The 15,548-nt window shown below is 44.3% G+C and overlaps 1 protein-coding gene across 1 annotated transcript in view; it reads left to right on the top strand.

Annotated features, from left to right (window-relative positions):
- Positions 1-15,548, top strand: part of capn1 (calpain 1) — a 55,753-nt gene that overhangs the window by 35,110 nt on the left and 5,095 nt on the right. Inside the window, exons 5-17 of the mRNA XM_083640586.1 lie at positions 1,489-1,622; positions 2,751-2,919; positions 5,767-5,850; positions 6,680-6,765; positions 8,146-8,220; positions 10,268-10,428; positions 11,166-11,341; positions 12,094-12,305; positions 14,201-14,240; positions 14,390-14,455; positions 14,548-14,605; positions 14,760-14,824; positions 15,228-15,296. Coding sequence (XP_083496712.1) covers positions 1,489-1,622; positions 2,751-2,919; positions 5,767-5,850; positions 6,680-6,765; positions 8,146-8,220; positions 10,268-10,428; positions 11,166-11,341; positions 12,094-12,305; positions 14,201-14,240; positions 14,390-14,455; positions 14,548-14,605; positions 14,760-14,824; positions 15,228-15,296 — 1,395 coding nt within the window. The remainder of the gene's footprint in view (positions 1-1,488; positions 1,623-2,750; positions 2,920-5,766; positions 5,851-6,679; positions 6,766-8,145; positions 8,221-10,267; positions 10,429-11,165; positions 11,342-12,093; positions 12,306-14,200; positions 14,241-14,389; positions 14,456-14,547; positions 14,606-14,759; positions 14,825-15,227; positions 15,297-15,548) is intronic.

Raw genomic sequence — 15,548 nt, 5'->3', positions numbered from 1 at the left:
ACTGGGACACAGTGGTGACCCCCTACAAGCCACCACACACACACACACACACACACACGCACACACGCACACACGCACACACACACACACACACACACACACACACACACACACACGCACACACGCACACACGCACACACGCACACGCGCACACACGCACACGCGCACACACGCACACACACACACGCACACACACACACCGCTCTAATTTGGTGGGTTTGTCACTGCTGCCCCCTGCTGGCCAACAGGCACATGTTTGAAAAGCATCCATCCAGTAGTGTTTGACCTCATCTAAACTTCTCTGAAAAGATCTCAAACAGTGACGTACATTACACTTATCTCCAGGAGGCAATAAGATGCTCTGATTTACACTTATCTCCAGACAATATGAGGCTCTCATATAGCCATATATTACTATATATCATATATCGTATTTTACCTGTCTGTTGCCCGTCAATTCTGGCAGTAAAACACACAAAAGGCTGCATCATAAAACAGTGTCGTATTTCTCAGATCTCACCGTCTGTTTGTGTTTGTCTTGTCTTTGTGTCGTTATGCGGTGATGATCGGCGACAAGCTGCTCTCCCCTTGTGGTTTTGCTTCTCTATCCTTTCACATTGTCCCGTTTCACAAAGGAATACGTGAGCTAAATAAGGAAACTTTAATTATATCACATTTTGGTTCACAAACTGACAATGTGGTTGAAAATACAGTACATGCACTTCAGCTTCAATCAGAAATACTGCCGGACTTATTCATCCTCTCATTTTCATTTGAAGCCCATAGACAGCGAGAGCTGCTGTTCAATACTGCATAGTTATCATATATAACAATACAATACAATACAATACAATACAATCATCTTTCTGTCACTCTATATTAGTGTATCTGATAACATGCATACAGCAGCATTTCTAAATATAAATGGTGAATAATCAGATGTTGCCCGGTCCCTATTATGTTTCATAATTTAAGACTGTTTTCAGATGCATGTTGTGCTTTTTAATGCTTCTGTTCTGTCGCATTAAATTGCACCATGTGAGATGAGTTGATATCTCCTGTTTGCCATTTTGAATGAGACATTTAGTGAATAACATGCAGCAGTGATGGATAACAAACTGATATCCTCCTGACAACCTCGCTGTGTGTGCTGTCACTCTGTGTGTGTGCTGTCACCCTCTGTGTGTGCTGTCACCCTCTTCTTAGATCTAGATGATCTTAATACACTGTCAGATGCTGCTATCTATAATGCTGCCCCTCCTTTCCTCTCCTCTCCTCTCCTCTCCTCCCCTCTCCTCTCCTCTCCTCTCCTCCCCTCTCATCTCTCATCTCCTCTCTTCTCTTCCTCTCCTCTCCTCTCCCCTCTTCCTCTCCTCTCCTCTCCTCTCCTCCACTCCTCTCCCCTCCTCTCCTCCCCTCCTCTCCTCTCCTCTCCTCCCCTCCTCTCCTCTCCTCTTCCTCTCCTCTCCTCTCCTCTCCGTCCTGCAGTTCTGGCAGTTTGGGGAGTGGGTGGAGGTGGTGATAGATGACCGTCTGCCGGTGAAGGATGGGAAGCTGCTGTTCGTCCACTCTGCAGAGGGAGGAGAGTTCTGGAGCGCGCTGCTGGAGAAGGCCTACGCCAAGTAAGACTGACATCTTCTGAAGGGGAGCTGTAGGCCTCAGTAGGGTCCCGGTCCCACTCCCAGTTTCAACTCCCCCAGTCAGAAGTTGAGGCTTTTTGAAGACCATTGCATTCAATTGACAGGATATATTGAATAATATGTTATTAAGGAGACAGAGAAAATATGGCTAAGCGGTTGTGTCAATTGAGTGTAAATCAATAAATCAAACAAAAAGAAAATGAAATCAGTGAGTGAGACCGTGACAAAACGGACGAATTAGGCTCAAGTTCACAAAAGAGCAAGTCAACTCTTCCTGGATACGTCAAGGCTAAAAATAAGACCTGAACGAGAGTAGAGGAGGAGTGAAAAAACAGTGGGGGTTTATGAGCTGGTTTGCTGGACTTGCTCTGTTCGTATGTACTGGAGGTGTGTGTTCATATCTTCGTATGTACTGGAGGTGTGTGTTCATATATGGTAGTAAGTGTGTGGAGGAACACAACACGTGCTGAGAGTATTTACAGTTTAGTCTGACAGAGGACGTTCTCCATGGTCTTAACCATCCAACTTTAGTTTAGTTTCAGTTCACTTCAGCTGATTTCACAGCCGGCGGCCTGTTTAACTGTACAGGATCCCAGCAGGCATGAGTAGATGCTGATGTGTAGAGATAGAGCTAAAATAACAAAAGTACTGCTAAATTGGGAATATATTTCTGCTATCAGTTCAAAACAGTTTCCAAAGCAGTTTGAATATGAGGTCTGACCTTGCCGATGTCATTGATTTGTGTTGTTGATGTTGATGCTGCTGGCCACCATCTGCACGTCAGATGCATGCTGGGATGTTTTCTGCACGTCAGATGCATGCTGGGATGTTTTCCACAGCGGCAGGTTGATGATCCACACTGCGACCTGCGTCCCAGAAAAAGCTGACGCTGTTGCAAACTTTGCCGAAATGTCGCCGAAATGGCTTTTAGTTTGAGGACCACTTTTAAAGTTTTAAGTGTGAAAGCCAATGTGTTTTGAAAAGTTTTCATCAGCTGAAGGCTTGTGGAACTGTCTCAACCCATAGAGGAGCCTGTGTGATCCTTCACTTTGAGTGAAAACACCACATCACATCACCAGAATAACGATTGTTCTTGTCCCTCCTGTGCAGGCTGAACGGCTGCTACGAGGCTCTGTCGGGCGGCAGCACGTGCGAAGGGTTCGAGGACTTCACGGGCGGCGTGACGGAGATGTACGAGCTGAGGAAGGCCCCCTCAGACCTCTACAGCATCATCAGCCGGGCCGTGGAGAGAGGCTCGCTGCTGGGCTGCTCCATAGACGTCAGTACCGCCGCTCTCTCACAAAACCACACATACATACATACATCTTCCACATTACTACCTGGTGCTACCAGCTATTGTTGCACAGCTGTAGAGAAGATCAGGTGCTTGTGTGCTTGTAGGAGATATTGTGCATAGGATCCCACGCAAGGCGTCCATGAGAAACCAGTCACCCGTCGCCCCTAACCTCAGTCACTCTAAACCTCATCAAAGTAGGCCAAAAACGGGTCCCAGATATAGTTGAGAATCTTTTAAGTGAGTTGGCTCTCAAGAAGCTGAGTTTCTCCATCTGTATAACAGAGATCACGTCCATCAGCCACGCCTGAAAAGAAGGTGAAGAGGAGGACTTCCATTCCTTCAGAATGAGTCTTTTGGGGCGTTGTTTTGGTGGTACTTGCAGCAACCCATGTTAAGGGCTTGCCCAGGGGCGGGATAAGAAATGCCGACCTTCGGCTTGGGAGTCCGACATGTTAACCGCAACACCAAGAGAGCTAGCTCCCTTGGCGGAGCTGGTTAACATGCCTTTATACCTGGGGAGTGAGTTTAACCAATCCACTCGGGACTCACGAGGAATCCGCACTGATTCACCTCGGTTACACCCAGTTGTAAGAGATTGTTGCACAGCTGTAGGGAAGTTCAGAGAGGTCTCTGAGCAGCCGAAGATGGTGAGTTCTGCCTCCGGCTGTAGAGTTATCTTGTAGGCCTTAGAGTACCAGTCAAATATTTTGGCCCAGAATCCCGTCAGTGAAGGACAGAACCAGAAGGCATGAGATCGTGTGCCCTGTGACACCTGACAACACCTGTCACAGACACCGCTTTCAGACAGACACGGTTCTGGTTCTGGCTCTGGTTCCATTCTGGAGTCTCAGAACCTTGGTGCTTTCTGGTGAACCAGCCCGTGTTCACACCAGTTTAAGCGGAACCAACGTGGGAGGACATTATTCGGTAGTCCTTCTTCAGATTTTTAAGTTTATTAATTATTTGGTCTGGCGTTCGAGTGAACCCAGCCTTGGCCATCTCTTCTGCAAGCTCGGCAGACGACTTGCTCTTTCTTGTCCTGCTTTCTAGCTTTTCTTGAGATTCGGTAGATGCCCAAATCGCCACTAAACATTTGGTTTCCTCAGCAGACCACTGCAAATTATTTTTCTCTGTGTTGTCACTGCCTTCTTCTCCTTCCTGCTCGTTTTCACAGCCTAGAATGAGACACGCCCACTGATGATGTCACGGCTCCCAAGGAAAACCAACTATTGTTTGGTTCCGCTGAGAACCAACTTTTCAGGTTCCTAACCAATTATTTTTTCGGTCTGAACCATAGACTGTATAATAAATAGGTCTGAACGCGCCGGCCGGTTCAAATTTGGGTTCGGGAACCGGAACCGGCACGGAGCCCTGCCGGTGTGAAAGCCCTAACAGTGGTGAGACAGAAGAGGAAGACAGTACTGCACCTCTCTGACACACAGTGGTGAGACAGAAGTACTGCACCTCTCTGACACACAGTGGTGAGACAGAAGTACTGCACCTCTCTGACACGAGCAAATGAAGAAGCAACAGTCACCCATTGAGTCTTTGACACTTGTCCAACATTAATTGAGAAGAAAAAGTATGCAGGAGGAATACGGCTAACAGGAGTTTCTTCATTCGTAGACTGACATGACACAGAATGACACTGTAAAAAATATATATATAATTAATCATGTCAATTTCCATTAGATTCAGCTCGTCTTACTTTAAGAAGTAGGAGTTTGTTGGTAGTTTACACTTGTTTGCCCAAAAGAAAGGTTTCTACAGTTCAAGTGCATCATAGCAGTTGTATCATAGCCATATAGTTGTAGTTTTGCAGGGAGAAATGATAGATAGAAATATTGCGGTATACATGTGGCAGCATATGAATTTGCGCAGAGAAATTTTTACAGTGAGGGCATCTCTGAAAAACATGAAAACACCATTTATTATTCAAAGTTGGACCACATCAATTTAGGTCTCCGCGCTGACTCTCCCTTCCACTGTCATCGAGATTACCGTTGACATCTTGTTACACTCACACAAGGCGGTGTGTGTGTGTCTGTGTGTGTGTGTGTGTGTGTGTGTGTGTGTGTGTGTGTGTGTGTGTGTGTGATTGTCCCGATGTCTGTTTGAATGAGTTCAAACCATTGTAGTCGTCTCTAATGGCTTTCACCCTCTGTAAACCTTGCCTGTGTAATGGCTGGGCTGTGTTATGATGTTGACTGTGTGTGTGTGTGTGTGTGTGTGTGTGTGTGTGTGTGTGTGTGTGTGTGTGTGTGTGCGTGTGCGTGTGCGTGTGTGTGTGTGTGTGTGTGTGTGTGTTATGATGTTGACTGTGAGCGCTGCAGCTGCTTGTAGGTGTCACATGTGGCTGTGTGTGCATCATGCAGTGTAAGCCAGGACTTTTCAAAGTCTGAGACTGTGGGCCTCCCCCCAGACAAAGCTTGGAAAAAGGAGCAACCCCTCAATTCATGGATGCCTGGGATCACACGATTATGTTATTTATCCTATAGACACTCAACAACTGATTTTACTATTTGACATACTTCAGACTACATCAAAACAAATAGATTAAAAAATGTCTGAAGGCATAGTTGTTTCTGACTCTGGGAAAGTGAGAACTCCCCCAAAATACTGTATCTCTGAGCTATCTCTTTAACCAAATCACACACATTTAGGCTGTTGTATGTGATCTCCTAATGTAATATTTTTTCACTTCCATTCACTGAGCCTCCCCTGAAACTGCTTGGAGCCTCCCACTTTGAAAACCCTCTGCTGTAGGCTTTTGAGTGATGTGTCCTGTACATCACATAGTGGCGTTCTCTCTTCTTCTCCCGTGCTCAGATCACCAACACCAAAGACATGGAGGCCGTCACCTTCAAGAAGCTGGTGAAGGGACACGCCTACTCTGTGACCGGGGTGGACGAGGTGAGCCGCCACCGTGTGGCGCTGTGAGCGAATGGCACGACCGTTCTTCTTTGCAATTTACAATGAAGGCATTTAGCAGAGGCTGAAGGTGTGAAAGCAATAAGTGCTAGAAGATGAATTGAGAAAAGTAAAGTATCTCACTAAGTGTCTTCCTGGTTTATTCATTATGCTTTTGTTGCACATGACTGATATATTTACAGTGTTGGGGGTAACTCATTACAAAAGTAACATATTACATGTAATATATTACTTTTAGCAGTAACAGTAATATAACTTATTACTTATAGGATTTCAGTAATATTATACCAGTTACTTTGTCAAGTAACTCAAGTTACAAATTGAGTTACTATTTTTTTATCAAAGCACATATTTAAATCATTTCCTAATCAAACTGTGTGTTTTTATGCTAATAACCACTATAGATGACAATAACAAAGAAAAAGGATGATATTTAAAATTTTGGACGGTTTACACTGACTTCAAGACGGTTTAAATTCTTTTTCGGGATGGTCCCGGGGCGCCGATGTCATTCTGCTACTGCAGTTATTTTGGTGAAAGTAATGCAAAAGTAGTGTAATAAGTAATGAGTTACTCTACACAGACAGTAATATTGTAAAGTAACTTATTACTTTCAAATGAAAGTAACTAGTAATATGTAGTATATTACATTTTGAAAGTAACTTGCCCAACACTGTATATTTAACATGGTGTTTTATACTGTGACTGTTAGTTTCAGACTGAATCACACATGATGTAGGTTGTTGATCATCACAGTTGGTTGCACTGAAAGAACTTAACCAATCAGAAATGGCTTTTCCTTGGCGGTCAGGTGGTGTACAGAGGAAATATGACCAAGTTGGTCCGCATCAGAAACCCCTGGGGCGAGGTGGAGTGGACCGGAGCCTGGAGTGACGAGTAAGCTCTTACCTGGGTCATACACTCTTCTAAGTGAACCCATTGATACCTGATGCAGCATTTGTGTGTGTATCCCTTTAAGACCGCGAACCACGTCACGTGGTCTTAAAGGGATACACACACAAATGAGGGATATCCACGCAAATGCTGCATCAGGTATCAATGGGTTAATGGCTACTGATTATAGAAAAACACATGCAAGCATGCAAAACAAATGTGAGAATATTATTTTATTGTAAGAATTTCACGACTACAGTATCTGTATTGTAGGTAGAGAGATAACAATGAAATTATGATCAAAACAGTCATTCTCGTACGTTGTCTAATTGCGTTAACTTCTGGTAAATGAAATAACGGTGACGTTTAACACTTCATCAGTTTGCTGGGGACCCCCTGGAAGCCCCTAAAGGACCACTGTCTTATTAGACTGATATATGAGTTTGCCAATGTGTTGGGCAGATATTGGCTTTTTATTCAATATCGGATATCGATCAGACAGTGTCACTCACCTCCGCCCTAACCATACTCACTGTAGCTACATAAAAACAGTCTGTAAGACTTGCAATGAAATGATGATCTTTGCTCATTTTAGTCATTCCATTGTTCAATAATAATAATAATAATAATAACGATAGTAAATTCTGCTATATAAGAGGCTTTTAAATACTGAATGAGTCTGCATTTAATAGATAGTTTTAGTGTCAGATGGTCTAAATGCGGTTTCGGAGACTTTTCCACTCTGCTACCTAATACACGTTTTCAGCAGGAAAATTATCAAATTTTAATTGAATATCATCGGTTCAGTCTATAAATAATAAATATCAGTGTCAGTCTTCAAAAGTCCATATTGGTCAACCTCTGTAGTGTCCATCAGACCGATCAGTCAAATAACATTTTAAAAAATAGTTCTAAACAATTAACAATACGTTGTTGGTTGACTTGACATTATTGCAGAAAAACATAGTTAAAAACATAGTTAAAAAACATATAAATCTAGTGTCTGTAGCCTCAGTCAGGTCTGGTGTCTGTAGCCTCAGTCAGGTCTGGTGTCTGTAGCCTCAGTCAGGTCTAGTGTCTGTAGCCTCAGTCAGGTCTGGTGTCTGTAGCCTCAGTCAGGTCTGGTGTCTGTAGCCTCAGTCAGGTCTGGTGTCTGTAGCCTCAGTCAGGTCTGGTGTCTGTAGCCTCAGTCAGGTCTGGTGTTGGTGTCTGTAGCCTCAGTCAGGTCTGGTGTCTGTAGCCTCAGTCAGGTCTGGTGTCTGTAGCCTCAGTCAGGTCTGGTGTCTGTAGCCTCAGTCCAGCACTGTGTTAACAAGAAGCCTATTGTTATCAATACTTATGATATTTCTGCACAATGGTGTCTGTTCATTGTGCCTGGCACAGCTCCAGAGAGTGGGATAGTGTGGACCGCTCCGTCAGAGGTCGGCTGCAGAACCGCAGCGAGGACGGAGAATTTTGGTGAGTGTATTTGTGTATGTGTTGTGTACCTCTACACGCACACGCATGCATTGCACACACAGACACAGACACACACACACACACACACAGACACACACACACACACACACACACACACACACACACACACACACACACACACACACAGACACACACACACACACACACACACACACACACACACACAGACACACACACACACACACACACGTGTGCGCTGTGGGCTGTTTGCCCCTATCTGTCCCTGCTTTACCCTCTGCTGACATGTACCATAGGGATGAATGGAGATGTGTTGTTTCATCTGTTGCCTTACTGTTTGTTTGTTGTTGACACATGACTTCCTGTCAAACACGTGTTAAACTGGGTTATTACAGCAGCCAGCAGTTAGCAGGAAACATTAACATTAAAATGACATAAATATACATAACCAACATTTTTTTGGGGTAGAATGATTCTGTACTGTTGTGTCTTCTCCTGTGAACCTGAATGTGTTATACAGAGGTGGACAGTAACTAAACAACAATTTTGAGGTACTTGCACTGTACCTCAAAATGGAGTATTTCCATTTTGTGAGACTTAATACTTTCATTTCTGAGGGGAATATTCTACTTGGTTTTAAATGCAAAACATACAAAGTTCATAAGATACAGTATGTTGCACTGTTAGAGTTTACTGTCAACTCCCCAACCCCAACAGTCTAGAGTCTACTAGCGTATGGAGCAGTTAGACTGACAACATTTTCACCACTGATAATACAGTACTGTATATAGCACTGTTGCCCTTTGTACTGTCTGTTGTGTCTATATTCTCTGTTGCAATGATGTCTGTTACAGTTTATATTGTAAATGTCAGAGAGGTTTTTCATCACACTGAAACAAGTTGCACCACCCTGTTTGTCTGTCTGTCTGTCAGTCTGTCTGTCTGTCTGTCTGTCTGTCTGTCTGTCTGTCTGTCAGTCTGTCAGTGTCTGTCTGTCTGTCTGTCTGTCTGTCTGACTGTCTGTCTGTCTGTCTGTCTGTGTGTCTGCCTGTCTGTCTGTCTGTCTGTCTGTCTGTCTGTCTGTCAGTCAGTCTGTCTGTGTCTGCTGTCTGTTGTCTGTGTGTCTGTCTGTCTGTCTGTGTGTCTGTCTGGTGTGTATCTGTGTCTGTCTGTGAAGTCGTGTTTCCATTACCCTCATAAATGCGCAAAATCTAAATATCGCAATAGAAATTGGGTAATGGAAACACGTGAATTTCGAAAAACCTCCCAAATATCGCAAAAAGTTTTTGCGCTCTCATGAGGTGGTTTTTCAGACGTGTCGATATAGCAGTTTATCGCAAAAGTGTAATGGAAACACTTTTTCCGCATTAGCACGTCATGTGACCCATCTTATCCCTTGGAAAAGCAGAGAAAAATAAGTTCGGTAGCGAGATGAGGGGATGAAAAGCACACACCGGTGCGGTGGTGCTGTCTGAAGTGAATACAGTGACTGTGAGTAATACATTACACACGTTTCAGGTGCAATGTTATAATTATAATACACGACATTCCGATTATTGAACCATATCAGCCTTTTCCCCCCTCCTCCATCTCTAAATCGGAATAGTTGTATTAAGCTACATTTTTTCCTCTGCCTGTCGCGCTCACTGCATTCACCGCAGCCAGCAACGTTGCCACTAATTTTATTTTGAATTGATAATCAGGCTCGTTTATATGCGTTGTAACTTCATGTTGTGATTTGCATTGACCATTGGTTGGATTTGAGCATGCAGGGGACGGGATATGGCCATATGGGGCAGATCCCCGTGCGTAATCACTGTGGCAGCTGCTGGTAATGGGGAAGTGCGTTCAGGTGTGCGCGCCGTCAGACCAAACTCAACTTCAATGGAAACGCCTACAAGTCGCAATTGTACAAGTCGATTATTTTGCGAAAAACTGTAATGGAAACACAGCTTCTCTCTCTCTCTCTCTCTCTCTCTCTCTCTCTCTCTCTCTCTCTCTCTCTCTCTCTCTCTCTCTCTCTCTCTCTCTCTCTCTCTCTCTCTCTCTCTCTCTCTCTCTCTCTCAGGATGTCCTTCAGTGACTTCCTGCGTGAGTTCAGTCGTCTGGAGATCTGTAACCTGACGGCGGACGCGCTGCAGAACAACCAGCTGAAGAAGTGGAGCAGCTCTCTGTATCAGGGCGAGTGGAGGCGGGGCAGCACGGCCGGAGGCTGCAGGAACTTCCCCGGTACGGAGGAGGGATGAAAGGGTGGGAAGGAAGGAGCGAGGGAAGACGTGCACGAAGCGGAGGAGAGGAAGAAAGGAGGAGAGGAAGAAAGGAGGAGAGGAAGAAAGGAGGAGAGGAAGGATGCTTGTGTGGAGGAACCGATCATTTGACCGAAAGTCTGTCAAACCTGCAGTGGAATTTCATTTAACTTTGCATGTTTTATTTATGCATTTGATTTTTTCAATAAGGTTTTTATAGATTAATTCTTCTCTTAAAAGCCTCCAGAATTTCCCCTACCAGTGAATAGATGTGGTGGGTCCTTAATAAGCTGCTAAGCCACATAAAATAATGTCATTAGAAACACCTTCAAAACCCCATATGGGTTGAACCATAGTGAGTAGGAATGAGTCTGTTATGGGGGGGCAGGCATTTCTGTTGTCTCCATCACAGCAGAAAAGAGGTTTTCTTCTCATTCTCAACAGCATCTTTTGAACCCATTGATACCTGATGCAGCATTTGCGTGTGTATCCCTTTAAGACCGCGAACTGCGTGATGCGGTTCACGGTCTTAAAGGGATACACACACAAATGCTGCATCAGGTATCAATGGGTTAAGGCCAACAGAGTGTTCATGATGTCTGTGATTTAGTTGACATGTGACAAAGTGACACATGTCACCTGACGCTCCAGATGAATGAATATAAAGTGAAAGACAGGAAAGAGGACCCATGTGTGCTTCTCACCATCGTCCCCATGCAGCCACCTTCTGGATCAACCCCCAGTTCAAGATCGCGCTGCAGCACCCGGACACAGCCGGCCAATCAGAGTGCAGCTTCCTGGTTGCCCTCATGCAGAAGGACCGCCGGAAGAAGCGGAGGGAGGGCCAGGATATGGAGACCATCGGCTTCGCCATCTATGAGGTCATAGGAGCTACTGTATATGTTTTAGCCAACAGAAGTCTCTCTTTTTGAAAGTGTTTTGTTTGATTGACTGTAGTTTGGATCACATGAGGTTAACTCCTGTCTCTCTCTCTCTCTCTCTCTCTCTCTCTCTCTCTCTCTCTCTCTCTCTCTCTCTCTCTCTCTCTCTCTCTCTCTCTCTCTCTCTCTCTCTCTCTCTCTCTCTCTCTCTCAGGTTCCAGATGAGGTATGAGCTTTGCTGTTCCCCTCTGCACTCTCCTCTCAGGCTTCATCGACAACCTATTTCTCATATACTGATAGCACATTTCTACCTGAAGATTGTGAGAGGCACTGATGGAACACAGATGAAATGTGTTAGTCCATGTAACACACGGAGATGTTTCCAGCACAAACCCCCAAAACAACTGAAGTTCTTTAGAGTTCCAAACAGACAAACAGTCACACTGAACAGAAAGACCTACACACCATTCTGTGTTGCAAGTCAATCCGCTGTAGTTGAGATTTGCACTAAATGATGGTGTAAATATACGTAGGTCTTTTTGGAACTCTGAAGAACTTTTCTCCACTGACTTCGTTTCGGAGAAGGATGCTATGGAGTTGTGCTGGAAGCCTCCCTGTGTGTTATGTGGACAACCTTCAGCTGAGAACATGACAGAATTTCCATTTTTGGACAAACTCCTTTAAATGAGCCACAAAGGACATGAGCATGGTGATGTTTTGGTGAGTTCCTCTCCCGTCAGTTCGTGGTCCTCTCTCTCTCCTGTCAGTTTATGGGCCGGTCAGGCGTGCACCTGAAGAGGGACTTCTTCCTGTCACATGGTTCCAGCGCACGCTCTGAGCTCTTCATCAACCTGAGGGAGGTCAGCTCACGCTTCCGCCTGCCCGCCGGCGAGTACATCATCGTCCCCTCCACCTTCGAGCCGCAGAAAGAGGGCGACTTTGTGCTCAGGGTGTTCTCTGAGAAGCCCGCCAACTCTGTGTGAGTCGGGGGGAGGGAGGGAGGGGGAGCGGGGATTTTGGGGTCTGATGCTAAATATTTTTGTGCTGAAATATAGTATAATTCATACGTACAATCCCAAATTCTACATCAATGACAGGATTTTGTTTATAATTGTTATTTTATAATCTCTTATCTTATTTTATAAGTGTGTTTTTCTCTTTACATTGCTGATCTCATCGGTCTATTTCAGAATCAGAATCACTTTTATTGCCACAGTATGCAAGTTACATACGAGGAATTTGTCTTAGTGTCTGTATGCAGCGTATCGGTTACATCAATATACAGAGATAAGAAGTAGGAAGATAACTAAAGACAATCACAAAGTTGCAAGTGCAATCAAATCAAATCAAATCAAATCGAGTAAATATATACAATATGTACATGAGTGGTGAAGTGTTCTGTGGATCATAAATATGAATTTACGTTGGATTTACATGAGATTTACAGACTGAGTTAAATATACGTTAAATAGGCAGTGGATTTACATGAATTTACAGTCAGAGTTAGATAAGAGTTTACATTGAATGTACATGAAATTTACAGGCTAATGCCTACCCCACACTACAGGATTTTCAAATCCTTGAAGATTATAAAAATCTTGAGAGCCCACACACTACAGGACAGAGAGAGCCGATTTTTTAACATTTCAATCTTGGGACACACACACAATCGCGTCTGTTCAAACGCAACCCCACACACTAGAAGATTATGCCGAAGATTCACCTTGGAAGCAGGGCTCGACGTTAACTTTTAAAATGCCTATTCAGTGTGCGCACCGGGTGTAGTAGTGTCATTTCGTTTTCTAAACAAATTTTATTTTTTGTTTTTATAATGCATTTGCACTGAAAGGATTTGTTTAACTAATATTTGCGCGGACAGCCGCGTCCATTCGGGGTGTAGGCCTACTGTGCACGGCCAGGCGAAAACCGTCTGCACAGGTGTCTTGTGGAGGGGCGCGTCTGCTGATTTGACTCACTTTTCCGTGCGGACACTCGCCGATGCGGGAAGCTGAGACCTAAGCGCTTGTTGTAGGCTACATGCTTTGCAGTATAGCATTTAGTTTTCCGTCCCGTTCAAAGACGCACGGGTATTTCACCTCGATGACAATTTCCTCGTTCTTTGTTTCTGTGCGGGGCTGCGAGCGGACGCGGACCAGATTATTTTGCGAAAAACTGTAATGGAAACGCAGCTACTACTGGCTCTCTGCTCAAGATGCAATCGCCTGTCGGGTTGTAAATATCTAACATGTTAGATATGCCCGATTCACAATCGGGAAGAGGCAGTCTTCCCGATTGTGAATCTTTGAACCCCACACACTACAGGATCATTTGGGAAGATTATCTGCCCGACGCGCTTCAAATCGGGAGCACCCCCGAGAAAATCGGGAGGGGGGAATCTTGGCCATAATCTTGCAAATTATCCTGTAGTGTGGGGTAGGCATAAGTTAAATAGGCATTAATGTGCAGGGAATTTACATCAATTTACCAGTCCCAGTTAGACAGGCATTAAATTAGATACAGTATGAGTATGAGTATTTATGGAATATGCCAATATGCCGATGGGATTAGGCCAATGCTATCAGATATATTGATCAAGCTCTAGAGTTAGAAAGAGACTGAGACAGAGAAGCTCTAGAGTTAGAAAGAGACTGAGACAGAGAAGGGACCAAGATGATGGCCATAATGATAAATATGCAGTCTCCAGTTGAGCCTTACGTTGTTCTGGAGGCTGTATTTGGGGGTCTGGGATTCTCTCGCACCTGAAGTGAGAAACATTCCCCTAAAATGATAATGAGATATGAAATGAAGACATCTTCTAAAATAAGGCACAGACTAATTTAGGGGTTTTTCTTCCTTCTTCTATCTGTGCTTTAGGGAGCTTGATGATGATGTTACTGCTGAGATTCCAACTGAGGTGAGAGGATGAAACATCAAGACTGATTTATGACATAATGAATGCTCCTGATGTGTGCAAAGAAACCAAGAAACCACTAAATCTTTGTGTGTGTGCGTGTGCGTGTGTGTGCGTGTGCGTGTGTTTGTGTGTGCGTGTGTGTCGTTCAGACTGAGTTAGATGAGAGCCAGATCGACCAAGGCTTCAAGAGTCTGTTCAGACAGCTGGCGGGGCCGGTAAGTACGCTTTGGCAGTTGAGTGGAGCTGGTGGAGTGGTTTATGGGATATGTAGTCATAAGCTATTTACCATCTCTGTTTGTGCCAACAGGACATGGAGATCAGCGTCACAGAACTGCAAACCATACTGAACAGGATCATCGGCAAACGTTGGTCACAACAGAAAATATCCTCGTCTCTACTGTTGAATTATACTTATTGGTTTTAAAGCATTGAAAATAACATTTGTAGACGATACAGTTAACTTATCTGCCTGATTAAAAAAGTTATATAATTTGTTTTGTGTCTTTCTCATGCAAACAGATAAAGACCTGAAGACGGACGGCTTCACCAAAGAGGCATGTCGCAGTATGATCAACCTCATGGACGTATCCTTGATATGAGATGAGGTTAAAGAAAATCTGCTGATTTATTTATTTTTTTAGTACCTAGCTTTTCTCCCCTTATTAATGCCACATAAATATTCTCTGGAAACAGATGTTTGTTATATTTTGCAGTCTGGGACATTTAAGAATTGACTTGAATCAAATTACTTTCCAGTGCAAATCTAAACCTTCTAACAGCTGGTTTTTATGCTGTAAAGTGCGTTGATTTCTTGTGAATAAAATGTCTTCTTATTGTTAGTGAGAATGGAGACTGTGCTTCAACCTGAGGACAAGCAGGTCCAAGAGATTCTGTACAGGAAGTCAAAAGAACATTGTCACGATTCATCAAATGTCAAACTTACAACCAGGTAAAGAAAAGAGCACGTTCCTTAACCTCTCTGGCCAGACGGACGGCAGTGGCAAGCTGGGTCTCACAGAGTTCCACGTCCTCTGGGAGAAGATCAAACGCTACCTGGTGAGTCTGAACGTTCAGGCCGCTCGCTCAAACGTGCACATAAGCCCAAAGGAAATCAGGCCACTATTGATCGCTCTTCGTGGTACTTGCGTCATCCAGCTGTTTGTTTTGACATGTGGCCACTGCGCCCGTTTATCAGCTGTTTGTTTTGACATGTGGCCACTGCGCCCGTTTATCAGCTGTTTGTTTTGACATGTGGCCACTGCGCCCGTTTATCAGCTGTTTGTTTTGACATGTGGCCACTGCGCCCGT

This window comes from Poromitra crassiceps (genome assembly GCF_964638095.1).
Source record: "Poromitra crassiceps genome assembly, chromosome: 7".
NCBI classification, from domain to species: domain Eukaryota; kingdom Metazoa; phylum Chordata; class Actinopteri; order Beryciformes; family Melamphaidae; genus Poromitra; species Poromitra crassiceps.
This window is presented reverse-complemented; position numbering and strand designations above follow the sequence as displayed.